This window comes from Otolemur garnettii, unplaced genomic scaffold, assembly GCF_000181295.1.
Source record: "Otolemur garnettii isolate 467f Iridium unplaced genomic scaffold, OtoGar3 scaffold00075, whole genome shotgun sequence".
NCBI classification, from domain to species: Eukaryota; Metazoa; Chordata; class Mammalia; order Primates; family Galagidae; genus Otolemur; species Otolemur garnettii.
Genome location: NW_003852470.1, coordinates 6,808,125 through 6,826,419, shown reverse-complemented (window position 1 = coordinate 6,826,419; position 18,295 = coordinate 6,808,125). Strand labels below are relative to the sequence as shown.

The following is an 18,295-nucleotide window of genomic DNA, read 5'->3' as shown; positions in this document are numbered from 1 at the left end:
GCCTTAGCCGGTTGAGCTATAGGCGCCGAGCCTAAATATATGTTCTTGTTTACTTAGAAACCAAAGAAATTTAGTAGGTCCTCCTAACTCCCTCTCTCCTTTTGTGGGAGTTTGCTTTTCTGAGGTCTACTTAATACCATTATTACCCAGCTTATATCCCAGTGGGGGCGGGGGAGCTGCGATGCTTAGATGCCCAGTCATGGGAAGAAGATTAGAACTGTGGTTCTAGGCGGGCTGTGGTGGCTCATGCCAGGAATCCCAGGTCGTTGGGAGGCTGAGGCAAGAGGGTTGCTTGAGACCAGGAGATTGAGACCAGCCCAGGCAATAGTGAGACCCTCTCTCTATAAAAAATAGAAAACTTAGCTGGGCATGGTGGCATAACCCACAGTCCCACCTACTCAGGAGGCTGAGGCAGGAGGATTGCTTATGCCCAGGAATTTGAGGTTTCAGTGAGCTGTGATGATGTGGGCAACCGAGTAAGACTATGTCTCAGAAACAACAAACAAAGCATTTTAAAAACAACTGTGGTTCTGACACAGCATAGCATTTGATCTGTTCTGCTGGCATTAGATTAAACAGACTAGCCAGGATGGATGAAGCTGGTAGGAAATAAACAGCAAGCACACATGACTATCTGGGGAGGACACTTCTAGGGATGCTTTTTCTGTGGTGATTACTTGGTATGTTTTCATGCTTATTAAGAAATTCACTGGATCTTGAGTTAATTTTTTCATATTAAGGTAATTTTTTCCTTTTGAGTCTATTAGAATAATTCACTATCATTTCCAAAGGTTAAATGTATTGATCACTGTCTCTGCTAAGTACTCTCTGAAATATAATTCCAAATGGCTCTCATTTAAATCTAGACCTGGTGCAGATTCGCAGTACAAAAGAACAGTCGTGAAGGATTACCTGTGACCATGGCAGCGATCGTTAGCATTTCATCCACACAGTCAAACTCACAGGATGCTAAGATTGACTTTGAGAGCTGTGGATCAAGAGGAAATTCCGACATGATGATTCCAAATTCAGAAAGATTTCCATCATTATCCAGTGCTGCCAGATAATCTAAGTCTTCCAACGCCTGCATCAAACTTTCTGGCGCTAGGAAAGGAAAACAGAAATCGGAAAGTCTCAAATAGCTGAGATGGAGCAGCAAGTACCCGATTTTCTCTCCTGCGTGGAACAACTAACCAATAGACAAAATACGGGAAACAATAATTTGCAAGACGCCAAACACCAGGGAGGGGAGGACAGTGATTCCTGAGGGGGAACTGACAACAAGAGCCCTCTGACTGCTCAGGAAGTAACTGAATGAGCTTCCAGGATGTGGTACAAGAAGAAGCAGCCAGGTAGAGACAGGTAGACTCCTTTAAATATGAAGATGAGGGTCAGGGTCCAGGGAGACTGGGGTGGGCAGAGTACCTGAGAGAGCTGTGCAGAGGGAGACGCCTGGGGATCTGAGGGAGATGCCCGGGGATCTGAGGGGAGACGCCCGGGGATCTGAGGGGAGACGCCCGGGGATCTGAGGGGAGACGCCCGGGGATCTGAGGGAGACGCCTGGGGATCTGAGGGGAGATGCCCGGGGATCTGAGGGGAGACGCCCGGGGATCTGAGGGAGACGCCTGGGGATCTGAGACAGCTCCCTCAACCAGGCCGCACAGCTCCGATTAGCAATCAGCGCATGTGTTTCAGGAACTACCCCGGCCACAGAGAGAGAGAGCCGTGTGAGACGATTAAAAGGAACAGCACCTGGTGCTCACGCTGGGTCTTAGGGCAGCATCTACTCCCACCAGGCCGACTGGAAAACCTCATGATTCGTGGGGGACTGGGTAGGAAAGAGAAGGGAGTAACTAACCCAGATGAGCCCTGCTGCAGCACTCCCCGACAGGTCTGCAGAGCAAGACAGGAAAGGACCACACTGTCCCAGGACAACGCTCAAGAGTACGTATAGGGATACAGAGGTATCCAGCACCCCCAAAAGGCAAAACATACAATGTCTAATATCTGATAAGAAATTATGAAGCAGGAACGGCAGGAAAATGTATTGCATAAGAAAGAAAAAAATTAATCAAAACTGACCTGGAACTCAAATGCTAGAAATAGTAGACAAAGATGTTAAAAGAATTATTTGCCAGTGCAAGTAAAGACAGCACACTGATTTCCCCCATCCTTTCATTTCTCTTCTAAAAGTTATATAACATTGACAGTGGTGTGGTGTTTATTCTATATACCTAATCTGCATGGAAGTCTTAAAAAATACATTTATTTAAAGTAATCTATTTCTTTTCCTTGCCCTCGAGGAGTAAGGTTATATTTAAATAAATATACATGTTTTCCCACCTGCCTAGTACTTGGTATAATAAGGCTGCACATAAGCAAACCACACGGTATAAAGGTGCTGTATTGTGCTGCCCCCAGACTGAAGGGCTATGAGATCCACTAGCTAGATCAGCTCCAGTAGGTGCAAGGTGAGTGGAGATGAAGGCTGTGGGGACCTGAGAAACAAGGTAACATGGCTGCATCTGGGAGTTTAAAGTAACTTCGTAAAGACTTCTTTGTTGTCCAAACTTTGACCATTAAGCTATTTGTCAAAATTTCAGACAAACTGAGTAACTCAAAAGCCCAGTCACAACCTCCAATGTGATAAAATGCCTCTGTACCTCCGAGCAGCACTGGAAAGCTTTCGGAGAAGCCCCCACCGAGGTTTGAGAAACCACTCATTGACGCACCTACAGTCCTGCTGCTGCTGGAGGACAGCGGGGCAGGTAACGGGTGTGGTTTCAACCACTGACACACTCAGTGCAAGCACAAGATCCCTTCCTGGGAAGGGTAGGTGTCGGGCTGAGGGTGGCCAGGAGCTGCCCAAGGGAGATCTGCAGAGAAACTGCATCCAGGGAAGACCAGGGCCCAGTTTGAGTCCCTGCCTGGGAGAACATACAGTGATCTTCCTACTGTTTCTGATTTCCCCCCTCGAGTTAATACTGAGCAGAAGGTTACAGCTTTCCAGAGATACTCCTGTCCTGCTTTTTGACCCCTCTATCCTGCCAGGGGGCTGGCATGGACCACTAGTATCCTACTTCTTCATTCTTGGGAACCCCTGGACTACCCGTATTAGCAAAGATGAGACCTTGAGAAATTACAATCCTGGGAAGGAAACGGACGGGCTGTTCAAGAGATCCATCAGTGAGGCGTGAAATGAAAATTAACAGCCGAACTGCCAGGGAGGGCAAGAAGCAGCCTCAGAGAGAAGCATCTGAAATTAAACAGAGCAGGAAGGGGCTGGGAGTACAAACTTAATTACTGAAAGCTTTTTGGAAACCAGTTTCTATAAATCAGCAAAGCTACACCATTCTAAGTTACAGGGTCTTTGGCAATTGTCCCTACAAGCATCAGGCTTGCCAGCCAGGCTCTGTCCCCTGAGGGCTCCTACTCCTCGTTCTTATGCCGTGGAGTTGAGTTGGCTGCACTCAGTTGGAAACAGAAATGACTTCATGATCTGCTCCTGGTCCCAACAACAGAGTGAGAGGATGTTCTTGGGCTTTTGTTCTATTAGAAAGAACAATTTAATGAATGCAGGTTACACGGGTGAAGGAACATCAATAAATCACTAAACAGGATCTGCTAATATGACATTCTGCATTTTCAGATATCTCCCCATTGTGGCCATAAAATTGTCTTAGCTAAAAAGCAGCAGGGTTTCGCCGAGGGTTCTTTATGGCAATGCGCTTAAGTGTGCTCCGTGGTAAGTAATGCTAATGAGTGGGACATAAATGTTTCAGTGCAGGCCTCTTCTTTACCGCAGTACAAAATCAGACTGCTTTATTCTGAATGCAACTGCAAGATGAACCAAGTTTCATTTTTATTAAGCTTTCTGGCCAATGGCAGCCGTGCTCCCTGTAGAGGCTCACTGCAAGGTCATCCTCCACCCCTCCTGCCACTGCTCAGAGTAATTTGAAGGGGACAGTCACAGACTTCACCGTTCCGTGTGTCCTTTTTCCATGGGACCCCAAATGCCAAGCTCCAAATGTACCCATTTTCTAACATGGCTTCAGTAGAAAGACCAACAAAGAGGACATTAAATTGCAACCAGCAGAGGAGGGGCCGATGCAGTGCCAACTCTGAGTTCGCTGACAGCCCGGCACAGCACGCCTCCTGTGTTCTTAAAACAAATGCCGAAATTTTTGATGTTTAGCAGTAGGAGTCCAAGGCCGTCCTTTCCCTGTTCCGGGAAGTCTGTCTACTCAGGTGCTCAGCCAGTTTCCTCCAGCCAGGTCTCCTCTGTTATAACAATCCCTGCCCGACTTTCTGCTTAACTTGACAAAATGGCTTAGAAACACCGAATTTCCTCCCAAGGTAGTTGGTATTATGCAAATTCATGCAAATATATTTATATGTACTTTTCCATTTTGTAGGTAAAAGTTTTAGTCTACAATTATTCCTGGGATATACTCAAAGCAGCATCATGCCTTCTCCTGTCTGGAGTGGACAAGTATTTATTTCCAGGCGTGGAATAGGGCAGGGAGCCTCTTGGTGAGCAGTCCCCAAAGCTGAGGTTTGGTTCCTTTCCTTCTACCATACTCCTTAACCCCTTTTCTTCCCAATAAGGGCATAGGATTAAGGCTCAATCTAAGTCATTAAAGCTGGAAAGGGTTTGAGAGATAGAGGTGGCCTCCAGTAGTAAACCAAGGAGGTGCCAAGATCCTTTTGGGTTGTGTCTGACCCTGGCCAGGGCTCTCGGGTAACAGCCGTGTCCCCAGTGCACTCCCAGTACCACTACTAGCACGAGGGAGGTGGTGGCCCCGCTCCTCCATTACCACCAGGAACCCCCAGTCACAGCTGACTGGTTCAGGGTGGGTAGCTTCCCAAGTTGATTTGTTTTGTTTTGGTTTTAGGCTGGGGCTGGGTTTGAACCCACCACTTCTGGCATATGGGGCCAGCGCCCTACCCTTTTGAGCCACAAGCGCTGCCAGCTTCCCAAGTTGAATCAATGAGTCCCTTCCTTTGGGGTTTTAGACTTCGGACCAAGAGCAAGTGGAGTTTCCAGGGGCTGACACAGTAAATCAGACCGCTTAGGGCACAGAGACTGGATTGGAGAAAGGGAAACAGGGAAGGAGGGAAGACAGCAGGAGGCAGGGTCACCAAGCGATGCAGAGCCCTGAGCTGAGTAGGGATGCTGCTCACCTCCTCCGCCAGGCCAAGGCACAATCTTTTTGGGTTTTGTAAGACACCCCAATTTCCTTATCATAATTCACGTTTTGATACCGACTCTTGCATTCAGAAGAATTCTAATGTGTACACCACAACATAATAAATCCTGTAACAAACAGTGTATTCAGAGTGCCACTGGGACTCAGGAAAGGTGGAGCTGGCTCAGAGAAGAACAAAAATAGACCACCTACTGTGCGCCATGTACACAAACATGTATTAATTATGTACATATATAAGTATTCACATATGCAAGCAGGTGTCAAGAACACAGTAACCACTGGGAAGGCTAACGGAGCAAATGAAGTTTTTTTTTTGAGACAGAGCCTCAAGCTGTCCCCCTGGGTAGAGTGCCGTGGCATCACAGCTCACAGCAACCTCAAAATCCTGGGCTTAAGTGAGTCTCCTGCCTCAGCTTCCCAAGTAGCTAGGACCATAGGCGCCTGCCGCAATGCCCGGCTATTTTTTGGTTGCAGCTGTCATTGTTGTTTGGTGGGCCCGGGCTGGATTTGAACCTGCCACCTTATGTCGCTGGTGCCTTAGCCACTTAAGCCACAGGCGCCGAGCCGCAAATGAAGTTTCTATCAATTTATTTTGTGCATGGGACTTGGGCAATGTGTACACTGAAGAGTCCACAGAGGGGACAAACTGAAGAATGAAGAGCTGGCGCTGGTTTTGATGACAGATATAAGGTCTTGGGTCTTGGGGAACGGTATTAAGAGCTTGGCACAGAAGAGGACGGAAGAAAAGGCTTCTGGTTCACTTAGTTTCACAAGGACACGCTCATGAAACCTGGCATCTGCCTGACTCCTACCCCGTGTGGTACACGCAGCACTTCTGCATCAGTGTCTCCTTAATAACCCACGATAGACAAGTCAGATGAGAAAGAGGCAAGTGACTTGCCAAAGCCACATGGTAGGCAGCTGTCCCCTCATGGGTGAAATGAGGATTGGAACGCAGGCCCTTTCCTGCAGCACTGAACTTGGCACTGGCATGTTCCCAGCACAGTTGACACTGGACTCCAAGTCCAGTGCTCCTGTTGTTCTCCACCTGACATCTCCTAAGAGCTGAGGGTCATGAACAGAACAGCCTTGCTCTGGAGCCCAGGGAGGAGTCCCTCAGAGAATGATGGTGACGGCGGAAGCTCAGGTACTCACTATATGCCGGTCACTCTTCCAAGTCACTCTGTCACTTCCAGTCACTTTGTCCATAGAGCCCCATGGACAAACCACCTTGACTGTTCTCATATTCAGATGAAGAAACAGAGCACTCTGAGGGTTAATTTGCTGAGGAATGCCCTGCTGGTGAGTGGCAGGCCGGGGTGGGAGCCCTGTGGTCTCTGCATCAGGACCCTGAGCTTTTTGGGGGCCGCCTGCCCCAGAAGGGCCAGGTTGGTACCTGTTTCCATCTCTTGTCCCATGTAATTGTCAACAACATCCCCTTCCCTCAGAAACATACTGGCTTGAATAAAAAACTGCAGTCACCAGACCCATAAACAGCCCAAAGGCCATGAGTAGTAAAAGTACTTCCATTCTGTGCTTCTAAAACCTCTCTCAGGTCTACTTTTCACTTTCTGTAACATTATCCACTTTATGGCTGTAAGGGCCTCCGCACTACTCTGGAACTTGCCTCTTTGTCCACCACCCCATGTGAACATAACAATGCATTAGCCACGCACTGGCCTCAGGCAGGTAACAGTGTAGGGCTCACTGACTTGCAAACCTGTACCGCAGGCACCTGCCTGCGCAGCGCTGGAACACGCCCTCCCAGCTTGGCTCCTCCCTCCCCTTAGCACAGACTGTACCATTTTAAGAGTGTTTTGTAATTTGCAAAGCAAAATCTTGAGTTTCCAGTGATTTGCAAACAAGCTCGCCTACTTCTCTGGCCAACTCACCAAGTGGCCTTTTAGTGTGGGAAATGCTATTTCACAACGTCCTGCCTGATTGAAGAATCCTCTGGTGTAAGATCCACACCATCAACACAGATGCCGCCACGGGAGCGTCCTCGGGCGTCTGCTCACCCATGCTGGCCGCTGTGGCCCTGACTTCCTTCCCCTCCTGAGCTTTCCTGTTTTCCTGAGGCCTCTGCTCTGTCAGACATGCCCCCCCACTCCCCGTCCCCAGCAGCTTGTGCTTAGGTTCATTTTTCTTTTCATAATCCAAAGAATCGTGGATTATGCCACAGCCAGGCAGCTGGCCACAGCCAACATGAGTTCTGCGCCCGAACGCAAAGAGGACATCTGGCCTGGTGTGTACATTTTGGCTAGTTTTTCTCCAAATTCCTGTCTAGGTACCACTGTTTTCCCGGGGTAACAGCAGCCTCAGACCATCTGTTTCCACTGCAGCGGTCAGTTGGTCCTCAGCTTCCTGTCCCAGATGGACAGTGACTGTCATTCATGTTGGAGGGCAATCTTCAGGCAGCCAAGTAAGAAAAAAAACAAAACTGATTTTTTTTTTTAAAGGGGTCCAGATCAAGGGAATTCAATTACTAGCCTGTAGCCCAGTTATGCCAAATTCATTTCCACACGGTTCATGCATCCTGAAAAGGATGGCGAGTCTGCTGCATTTGCGTATTTCAATTATAAGTTGAATTAAATGCAGCAGCTGCAAGCACTGGGGTTTTTTTTTTTTTTGCTTCCAAAACGATGAGTCAGAGTTAATCTGCAGTTATATTTTCCCCAAGCACAGCAGAAAATAGTTATGTGTGTATTGTCAGGAGACAAAAATAAATTGTCACTCTAACCCTTTTGTCCCCTGTTCTCAGCACTAAGCCCCACCAAGCGCGCAGCACAGAGGGGAAATGCCGGCCTAGTGGGGAGGGTCTCCCGCACCACCGTCTCGGACATCGCCAGCCTGCCTCCTCTTCTCCCTGCATTGCTAGTCCACCAAACATCTATTACCCTGGGCCAGAAAATGCCTAAGAAATCAGCAGGTGGGGGCTGCAAGAACAATGCTCAAAGATAAAATGTGTTTCTTGTTGGGGCATCGCACACTATCCCAAAATATGACTGGAAGAGACCAGAACATGCCACCCCAAAATATGTCTCTTTGGTTATTCTGAAAAACTGTAAACACAAGAGTAGCTCTGAAAAGCTGTTGTTTTGTAAAAGAAATTTATACCTATAAAGTAAATCTGCATTAGCAGAAGTATCAGGAAAAGGGCTCCTCCGAGACCACTTCTATGGCCCGAGAGACATCTGCACAAGACAACCCTTATTCACCACACCCTTCCTCCCCTCACCCTCCCATAACAGTCCCTACCACCCCAAAAGGCACTGACCCCTAAAGCCTTTGTGCAGCTCAGGATGCTGCGTCAGCTTCAGTCACCTCTCCCTCCCTCTAGTCTCCAGTTTCTGGGACTCCCGTGCATGTGTTTGTAATTAAATGTGGCTTTTCTCCAGTTAATCTGTCTTAGGTCAACCTAATTGGTAGCGCAGCCTAAGAACCTAGGAGGGTGGAGGAAAGCCATTTCCCTCCCTGATGTTCTCCAGAGGAAAAATTCTGAAATGATCATTGTAGCTAATCTATGACAAAAGCTGAGCCGTTGAAGCTCTGTGGTCACTGATAGGAAATGTTGGAAGTGGAAGAGACCCTCATCTTCCAGACCATCTTCCTTAGGGACCAGAAGAAGAGGTCAGGAGAAGGGTGACTTCATTATTCCAAAGCTAAGGGACCACAGCTGAAGCAGTCCTGCGGCCAGCATCTCCTGCCCCCTCTGGCCTCAGAAGCCACTCCGCATGTGGCTCCCTTTCTCACTTGTCACTGTTCTTATCACTGGATAAGACAATGAATTGGTGAATGGATTAAAAATTGTGAAATATGTACACCATGGAATACTATGCAGCCATAAAAAGATGGAGACTTCACATCTTTTATGTTTACCTGGATGGAGCCGGAACATATTCTTCTTAGTAAAGTATTTCAAGAATGGGGAAAAAAGTATCCAATGTACTCAATACTACTATGATATCAATATATAATCACCTACATACTGATAGGAATGGAAAAACATAACTATAGTCCAGAAAGTAGAAGGGAAGAGGAGAGAGAGGGGAGAGGAGAGGGGACATGAGAGGAGGGAGGGTATTTTGGGGGATTTCACCTAATGTGCATGATGCAATGGTACATTTCAAAACTATTAAGAAATGAGTATAATTGTTATGGATGTGTTACTTAGTTCGATGTAAGCATTTCACATTGTATAGTGAAGCAGTACCCTGAACCCCATAAATGCATCAATGTACAAAGTTATGATTTAATAAAAAAAGACAATGAATTGGATTATTCACAATGAGTTGGATCTGAGTTTGCCAACTTCATATCACATTCTGCAACCTTTTATTTCTTCCAAGACAGATAGAAACATCCATCATTTAAGCTACTGAAAAATAAAAATAAAACCCAAGCCCCCAACCCACTGAATACCTTCTTGACCAAGGGTCCCCAGGGAAGCCTTAAAACTAAGTTCCTGGCCATGATGAGATAGGAGATCAGACACACCTGGTTAGACTCCTCCACTCATTAACTAGGATTAAGCAGAAACCTGCCCTTTGGAAAGACTCACACTCCATGGCTGATTTCAACCAATCTCCTGACTGCCCCTCCGGTCAGGGTTCTGGCACAGCTGGCCAGCATTCTCCAATAAGAGATCACTGACCATGGCGTGGTTCTGACTGTCCACAAAGGCTGGGTGCAGAGGGAATTATATCCACTGCTTCAACTCCTGATAAGAGACCACCGACCATGGCATGGTTCTGACTGTCCACAGAGGCTGTGCACACAGGGAATTCATATCCACTGCTTCACCTCTTGATGTCAGAGGCCCCAAAACTCCAGTCGTGGATCATGCTCGTGCTGCCATTTTTTGGACATGTGACCATGGAGGGGCATGGAGTCCAAATGTGCGTGACGTGTTTCTCCTTTCCTAAGTACTCATGACTCCTCCTAGAGCTCATTAAATACGTATACCAGCCACTCGCTCACCACAAATTCTCCCGCTGCGGGTCCCTTTTGGTAAACTGGTCTCCTTGGTGCTTGTTCTCAGCTTCTGCCCAAGGCTGTGCTTCCCAGCTGCCTGCAGGCTACCACCCTTTATGAAAACTTCTTTCCAAATTTATGACCCTCATCTTTCATCAACTGGCATTAAGAAGGGGTCAGGCTTAACGGACTCCATTTCTCAGGTGGGGAAACTATGAATGGAGAAGAGCTGGCCACCATGGTGTAACCGGGCGATGTGCCACTCCGCCCAGCAGACCTAGTGTGCGGCACACTTTGAATGTAAACCTCAAGGTGTCCCTTTCCTGCGTGCCTCTGTCTTTTGACTCTCCATGTCCCAGGCTCTTCCTCGTCTCACACCATACTCTGAGATCCTGATCTCCTGAGGCCTGTGGAAGCAGGGTCTCCTGTCCAGAACCGCCTCCTGAGGGCACCCGGCCCCCAGTTCCTGTTGCTGCTGGGGCACCACAAACTGTCATGAAGATTTAGCACAACAGCAGCAAACGGACACTGTGTGAGTCTGCAGAATGGGGGCTGCAGCCCGGGCCGAGAACACAGCGCTGCAGCCGGGGAAGGGCCTGGAGGGAGAAATCTATTTGAGAAGAGGTGGGTTCTCCTGGTTCCAAGATTTCATTGCTCCTTTAGGTAACAATCTTTTTCTTGAAAATTTAAGATTCCAAAGTATTCCTAAAAGTAACTGATTTGTCCAGGAGTTTACTGGGAGAGTTCAGTATGCAGCTCCGTAAGAGGTTCTCGGGAAGGACGCAGCCTCGCTGCTGAGCAGACGGCAAACCTCATGTGAGGTTGGTCAGGCCCAGGGTGGGGGAAGCTGTTCCTCAGGGCCGCCCAGGTATAATTCTTAGACCATTTACTTCAGTACTGTTGATAATGACAAACCGTCTGTCCCCAGGCTATTTCTCTCCAACTTTTTATTCAAAGGTTAGCGTCCTTAGGTGACCTTTCTCATGGCTTATTCCAAATTCTACCTGTCATTTTAAGAGAGAGTTGAGAAAAAGTAAGTCTGAAATAACCCTTATTTTTCAAGGGCTGGTAAATCCTATTGGTACCATTGAAGAAAAACGGCCACAGGGAAAGCATTGCTACAAAGTAGAAATCGTGCAGTTTCTACTCTGTGTCCAGCTTCCATTCACAGGGTCTTGGCCCCCTTCTTTCGTGAGCATATGTGATAAATGGCAGGAACGCAGAGTGCCCGGTCAACAGATGGCCGCTCGTCCTTTGGTAAGCAGACTGAACTTTGAACTACTGGCCTACAGTGTAGGAAAATTAAGGGTGTGCTCTTTATATAAAGTACAAGTAAAAGCTACAATATCGACTGAAGGGTATCAGTACAGTATCCCCCCTTATCTGAGGGGGTACACTCCAAGATCTTCCTCCAGGGGAGGTGGCAGATTTAACGCCGTTTCCGTCTTAACCCAGTGCTTATCTTGCACTGTCACCATCGTTTTCAGAGCGTGAGGCAAGGAAGAAAAACTAGCATGAACTTCTTTTTCCTTCTTCACAGCTGCACCCATAGAAGAGTTGTTCTCAGGAGAAACCTTAGCATCTCCAGCATGTGATATATTTTTTCCCTCCCTTATTAAGTCAAGAACTTTTACCTTCCCACTAAAGGCAGCGCTGTGTCCCGGCTGTTCTTTGGCACGTTCACAGTGCCGGCACCACCACTCCTGTGTGCTGGGCAGTTGTTAAGCAATGTGAGGGTGACGGGAACACAAGCAGCGACACCCACAGTCCACCCAAAAACCCCGATGGCTACAGTCACGGTCCTCCCGACAACCCCGACGGCTACGGTCACGGTCCACCCAAAAACCCCGACGGCTACAGCATAACCAACTAATGGCCTAGCCAGCAGGAAGCATCACGTGTGAGTACGCTGGATAAAGGACAGATTCACGGCCTGGGTAGGATGGACAGAGTGGGACAATGCGATATTTCATCCTGCTACTTGGAATGGTATACAATTTAAAACTTAGGGACTATTTATTTCTGGAATTTTCCATTTAATATCTTTGGCATGGTTGACTATAGGTAACTGAAGCCACAAAAAGCAAAACCGTGTGGCTCAGCACCTGCGGCTCAAGTGGCTAAGGCGCCAGCCACATACACCTAAGGTGGCAGGTTCAAATCCAGCCCGGGCCTGCCAAACAACAATGATGGCTGCAACCAAAAAATAGCCTGGCATTGTGGTGGGTGCCTGTGGTCCCCCCCAGTTGGGAGGCGGAGGCAGGAGACTCGCTTGAGCCCAGGGATTGGAGGTTGCTGTGAGCTATGATGCCACAGCACTCTACCCAGGGGGATAGCTTGAGGCTCTGTCTCAAAAAAAAGAAAGCAAAACTGTGGCTAAGGGGGGGGGGGACTACTATGCTTTAAATCTGGACCTGTCTATGGAGACTCAAATACTCACTTAGCTTTAATGAAGTGGAGCTGAAAGAGAAGAAGGCAGCATTTTCAAAGCTGACCAGGGCCTTGCTGTGGACAGTGGGAAGGGTGATAGGACTCTGGCCCTGGGACCAGAGCTCTCTCCAGTCTTGGAGGTGGGGGCAGAGGTGGAACTGAGCCAACTGCATTCTTGGGTGTGTGCTGGGGCCTTGGTGACTGGGCTACACCAGGAGCCCCTGCGGAGGAGCATCTGATGTCGTCTGGGTGCCTGGGGATAGGTAGGGGAGGGGGAACCAGTAGAGAACTTTTGGAAGGAACAGAAGGCGCAGTAGCCGGAAAAGCTGCTTCAGGACGGAGGAGTCTGAGCCGTGGAGCTCTGGTCTGCGTTAAGGGGACGCTGTGGCAGAGGGGTCGGGATGGTCTGCAGCCACGCTGTCTGTCGGGGTTTCAAGCTAACTGTCTCCATTTCTGCAAGTTACCTAACTTCTCTGTGACTCAGTTTCCTCAGATGTAATGTGAGGCAAATAATAGCACTTACCTCATTGGGTTGTTACCTATTAAATGATTGACTCTGTCAGTAAATATCATATAAATGTTACTGTGCTTGCTATTCCTAAGGTCAGGCAATAGGAATATTCAAACAGATGAGATCTGGCCGGGATGCTACATCCAGAGCTGAAATGCTTACCCGCAAAAGGTAACCAGAATGCAGCAGAGGACACAGGCCCCAGGAGACAGTGCCGGCTTCCTTCCCTGAGCACACGGCGTCCTCTGCCCTACAGCTCAGGCAGCTCTGTCACACAGGTGGAGGCTGCCTGCCCTTATGTTTGCTTAGCCTTTTGTCAACATTCTGGTGGCTTTTAATTAAGAAGCCAGCTGCAGGAGCTGCAGAGGTCCCAAGGAGCCAGAGGGGAGAGAGCCAGAGCCTGTGCTAGGGCAGAGGACTGTCCTCGGCATCCTCATTAGAGGAAGAGAGCCCCTGCCAGAAAAGGCCAGACGGTAATAAAAAGTCTGTCCTAACTTTCAAAACTTTACCCTCCTCACATAAAATCTGACCTAATTTACAAAGCAGTGCAATTCTAGCAGATTTCCCCCAGGCAACAGTATAGTTCACAGGGAAGGAATACTTGCTTCTGAATGTCTCCTCCCGGAAACTCCCAGCTGCGGAGAATTCCACCTTCACTCTGCTGATTGACCCTTCCACTTCCCCACTCCACTGTCCCTCCCTTCTTATGTCTATGGCCCATCCCAGGTCCCCTGAGCTCCAGTGTCCAAAGGCGGACAAGTTTACAGTGTCAGAACAACAGATATCCCCTAGGCTGTTTTTTTCTTTTTAACCGTCAGAGAATTTTTCCCTCTACTGGGAAAAAAGCTTCATTTCCAAACTAAATCCTGTTTGCTTGCACTGCCAAGACTGGAAATGGGCAAGAGGAGAGGAAGTACGTCCTGCTAACGCGTGAGCAGAAAGCTACCTGGCCTGTTCATGAAGTCGCAGTGGCCCAGGCCCGCGATGTTTATCCTCTTCATGAAAAGCACCATGCTTGTGAGGTTGGCTTCCTGCATTTCCGCGGGCTTGAGTGGCTTCATGTCTTTGGAGGCAAATTCTTCAGTGTACAGACAGAAAACTTTCCCTAAAAGAGACCAAGAAAAGTGGTTTTAAGGTTTCTGTGTTACCTTGGCAGGTGAATTTACACTTAGTTTCTGTGAGCACGGTGCTACCTGAAGGAGAGGAGCCGAGGATCTGCCTGCGTGTCTCTGCTTGGCTTTGGCTGATGGGCTGCATGACAAGTGAGTCTGCTCTGATTCTGGGGTTGTACACCTTGAAATGGAAAGACAGCACTGTTAGCAGCAGGTAACACAGGCCTCAAGGGGCTGGGATGTTTGCAGTACAGGCAGTCCCAGGTTACGGACAAGGGAGGTTCTGTAGGGTTGTTCTTTGTAAGTAAGTTGGAACAGATACATTTGCCTATTACCTGTAATAGCCTCTGTTCCTGAGTGCGACTTGTACGTAAATCAGATGTTTGTAACTCGGGGACTGCCTGCACTTTACTTTATGAAATGCTCATAGACTCATTTTCTATATGAGGTCAAACTCATTTATTTATTTATTTATATATAAATATATACATTTATTTTTATTATTTTTTTTTTTTTGAGACAGAGCCTCAAGCTGTCCCCCTGGGTAGAGTGCCATGGCATTACAGCTCACAGCAACCTCCAACTCCTGGGCTCAAGCGAGTCTCCTGCCTCCGCCTCCCAAGTAGCTGGGACCACAGGCGCCCGCCACAACGCCCGGCTATTTTTTGGTTGCAGCCATCATTGTTGTTTGGCAGGTCCGGGCTGGGGATTCGAACCCGCCACCTTAGGTGTACGTGGCTGGCGCCTTAGCCGGTTGAGCTATAGGCGCCGAGCCAAATATATACATTTAAATATAACTATTTATATTTATTATTGTTTCACTTGCCTTGAGATAGAAACTGTAAACACTTTGAAAAACAGATTTAAAGGTTGTCTACTTTCACTGTACTTCCAATAACTATGGGAGCGCTGTGCCACCTGCTGAAATTCTAGTGTCTGCCGCTTCTCCGGCAAATGACAACAGGTCCTCACATGCCACATGCAGAAAAAGATTGTCACCTGGCAATGCTGTGTTCTCCTTATAGTTTTATTCAAGTCAACCATGATCTCAGTGGTCTTGCTTTTATACCATATACAGAGATGCCTGGTTTTAACAGCTAACATATAAACTGCATACAGGATTGACAGTGATTTTTCTTATGGGTGATTTACAGGGAAGGATGAGTGATAGCCCTGGGTTCCCCGGATAGTAGACAAATTCAATCAAGTTCAACTCTAACTGGCTCCACAGGGACCTCCCTAACTGTTGAGATTGCTCCATCAGAGCAGGGTAAGGTTGTTCAGGGGACGCACAGTCTCGTGGAGGGAGACAATTATTCATATCTAATAATGGCAAATGGATATTTGGAAGTTTCCTTTCAAATCTCAAATGCTATGATTTCTGAAGTCTCAGTATTTTTGAGAGTTTGAGATGCCTTGTTTTCATTTTCTGTAATTTTCTAATTTAAATGTAATGATAAAAATAATATATTTTTTAAAAATTCAGGCTTGGTGCCTGTAGCTCAGTGGCTAAGGCCCTGGCCACATACGCTGGGGCTGGTGGGTTCGAAGCCAGCCAGGGCCCGCCACACAACAACGACAGCTCCAACAAAAAATTAGCTGGGTGTTGTGGCAGGTGCCTGTAGTCCCAGCTACGTAGGAGACTGAGGCAAGAGAAATGCTTAAGCCCAAGAGTTTGAGGTTGCTGTGAGCTGTGACACTACGGTACTCTACTGAGGGCGACATAGTGAGACTTTGTCTCAAAAAAAAAATTTTTTTCAGGGTGAAAGTTATATGTCAATTAGAAGCCAAAATCTGCTAAAATTAAGGTCAATGTACGTGAAGCTAATTTCTGTTACAGTAAATCCCCTAGAGCAAATGCTATTACTTTGATAAAGGAGCTACAGAAAATAATATAATATCCATTGGATAGGAAAGATTAGGAGTCAAATGGTTTGTTTTGGTAGTACCTTAGGCCAAAGAAAAAAATACCACCAAAGAGAATCACCACTTTTATATAAACTTTAGGTGTTGAGTCTTTCCTCAAAACTTTCTTCTTTGGCACTGCAATCAATTTAATTCATTTCCAGACTCCCGACATGCTTATGATGGAGGCTTCTGTTACTGGCTGCACTAATTCTTCTTTGCATACATGACCAAATTCAAAGAATCCCCGGATCATACAGCCAATCCTCACTTTCTAGTCGGTAAAATGGTAGGAACCCAAGAAACTGGGTTAATGATTATCAGCAGTCTATTAATCTACTCAGTAATAATTACCTTTCTTCTTTCTACGCCCACATCGATAACAAACTTGACTGAGTTGCTCCAAATCAAAGCCTCTCCAGAGCTGGTAGTTAATGCCACTCTTCTTTGATAAACTTGGCATCTTTTTTCTGTCTCATCAATCGGCTTGAACAACGTACATTTCTCTTTCGGATACAAAGGAACAACCACCAGCTCTCCAAGATCTGGGTTTCCGTTAGCTACTGCTTGGTAGACACTTTCATAGGCTTTTTCAATATCCTTGAGTAAAAAACAACATCATCTGTGAGAATAAAGTGCAACACAAACAACTTCACTACTTTTAAAAAATGTCTGAATTAAAATAAAATTTCAGGTGATACAATCTAATGTATCCAGGGGAAGAAACGCCTGTGGTGTTGCCTGAGCACAGCTTTAAAAAAGGAAAGATGTAACTAAATGGGAAAATGTTCTTGGGAAAAGTTAAACAAAATTTATAAACAATTTCACTGCTTTTAGTGCAAAATGGTTTTCTTCCTGTGAAATGCACTATCTTTGCCTTTATGCATTTATCCTGCTATTTTTCTAGTTTGACACAATTTCTCATATCCATTAGTGGTGACAGGGAAACAAAAGCTATTCTCACATTAATAGCTCACTGCAGCCCTCACTGCAGCTTAGTGGTGGCAGAGCAGAGGACTATGCCTCACTAGATTTCCTATAAAAGTGCATGCACGCACACTGAATAGGCAGGATCTCCACGGGGGTCATTCTAGACATTACTTTGGCCATTTACCATTTTCAAGTAGCAAAAATGCTATAAAGTAGTTAGGAAATAGTTACTGCTATTTAAATCTTTGCATGATTTGGGCATTTAGAAATAACCTTTTAAAAGTCTTACTGCCAAAGATATTAGGGGAGCAAAAGCAAATTATTTTCCATAAAACTAACTACGAGTAATTGGTACAAAACACTCCAAAGGTAAGGCATTTTAGATGGTATTTTTCTATTTCTCAACTAGAAAAGTTTTTTCACAATCTCACATAAAATAGATGCCACTTAATGGGATATTTGCCCTTTTTCGTTTTTTTAAATCTAAAACTTCTAACTTCTTAAGGACCTAATGGAAGGAGCCCCATTTAATTTCATTACATTCATTAGACTTCATTAAAAATCTAAGTAAAAACAGATGACTTCCCATGATCATCATAGTTTTTAGATTCAATTCCATCTTCTGCCACCCTGGCTTCTGTCTCCCTCCTTTCAATACCATTTGTACAATGGCACTGAATTAAGTCAAGGGTTTTGCAGAACAGATTTGCCTGGAAAAAGAGAAAGGCATCCCAGGGTTCAGGACCAGGTGGGCTGTTTCCACGTGCTTCCTGCTCTGCGGGGGGCTCCGAGGAATGTGCGCACCAGGTTCCACGTCAGCAGCCGCGCGTACGTACGTACATACGTACGTACGTTCCTCCTTTGCTCACATTTCCCTTTTCTGCACATAGTCGGTCGGTTTACGTGGGGCAGATGTTTTACCGAACAGCATTATTAACTATTGGTCATAATGAACGACAATTTGCCAACTGGCATCATCAGAACAAAACTATTTCTATCCTTTTATAATGTTGAGTATCTCATTTTACCTCGCATACCACGCGAGGATAACCTAGACATTAAATGGGAAAGCGCGGGAACTTGAGCTGTGCTCTCCTGACCGGCCCCCCTCCTAGATGACTCCAGCCTGGGGGCTTCTCACAGGTGTCACTTAACAGGCAACCTTGGGAAAGGAGATTTGGTTGCCGTAGGCCACTCAAGAGCAGTTTCCTATTAAAATAAAC

General features: G+C 46.7%; 1 protein-coding gene across 2 annotated transcripts in view; it reads right to left on the bottom strand.

The window, feature by feature from the left end:
* DHX32 (DEAH-box helicase 32 (putative)) overlaps nucleotides 1-18,295 on the bottom strand; it is a 62,390-nt gene that overhangs the window by 5,560 nt on the left and 38,535 nt on the right. For both annotated transcript variants that reach the window (XM_003794065.3, XM_023515608.1), the window contains exons 5-8: nucleotides 16,497-16,742; nucleotides 14,319-14,418; nucleotides 14,072-14,230; nucleotides 913-1,104 (exon numbers count right to left, since the gene is read on the bottom strand). In XM_003794065.3, the coding sequence (XP_003794113.1) occupies nucleotides 913-1,104; nucleotides 14,072-14,230; nucleotides 14,319-14,418; nucleotides 16,497-16,742 (697 nt within the window). The remainder of the gene's footprint in view (nucleotides 1-912; nucleotides 1,105-14,071; nucleotides 14,231-14,318; nucleotides 14,419-16,496; nucleotides 16,743-18,295) is intronic.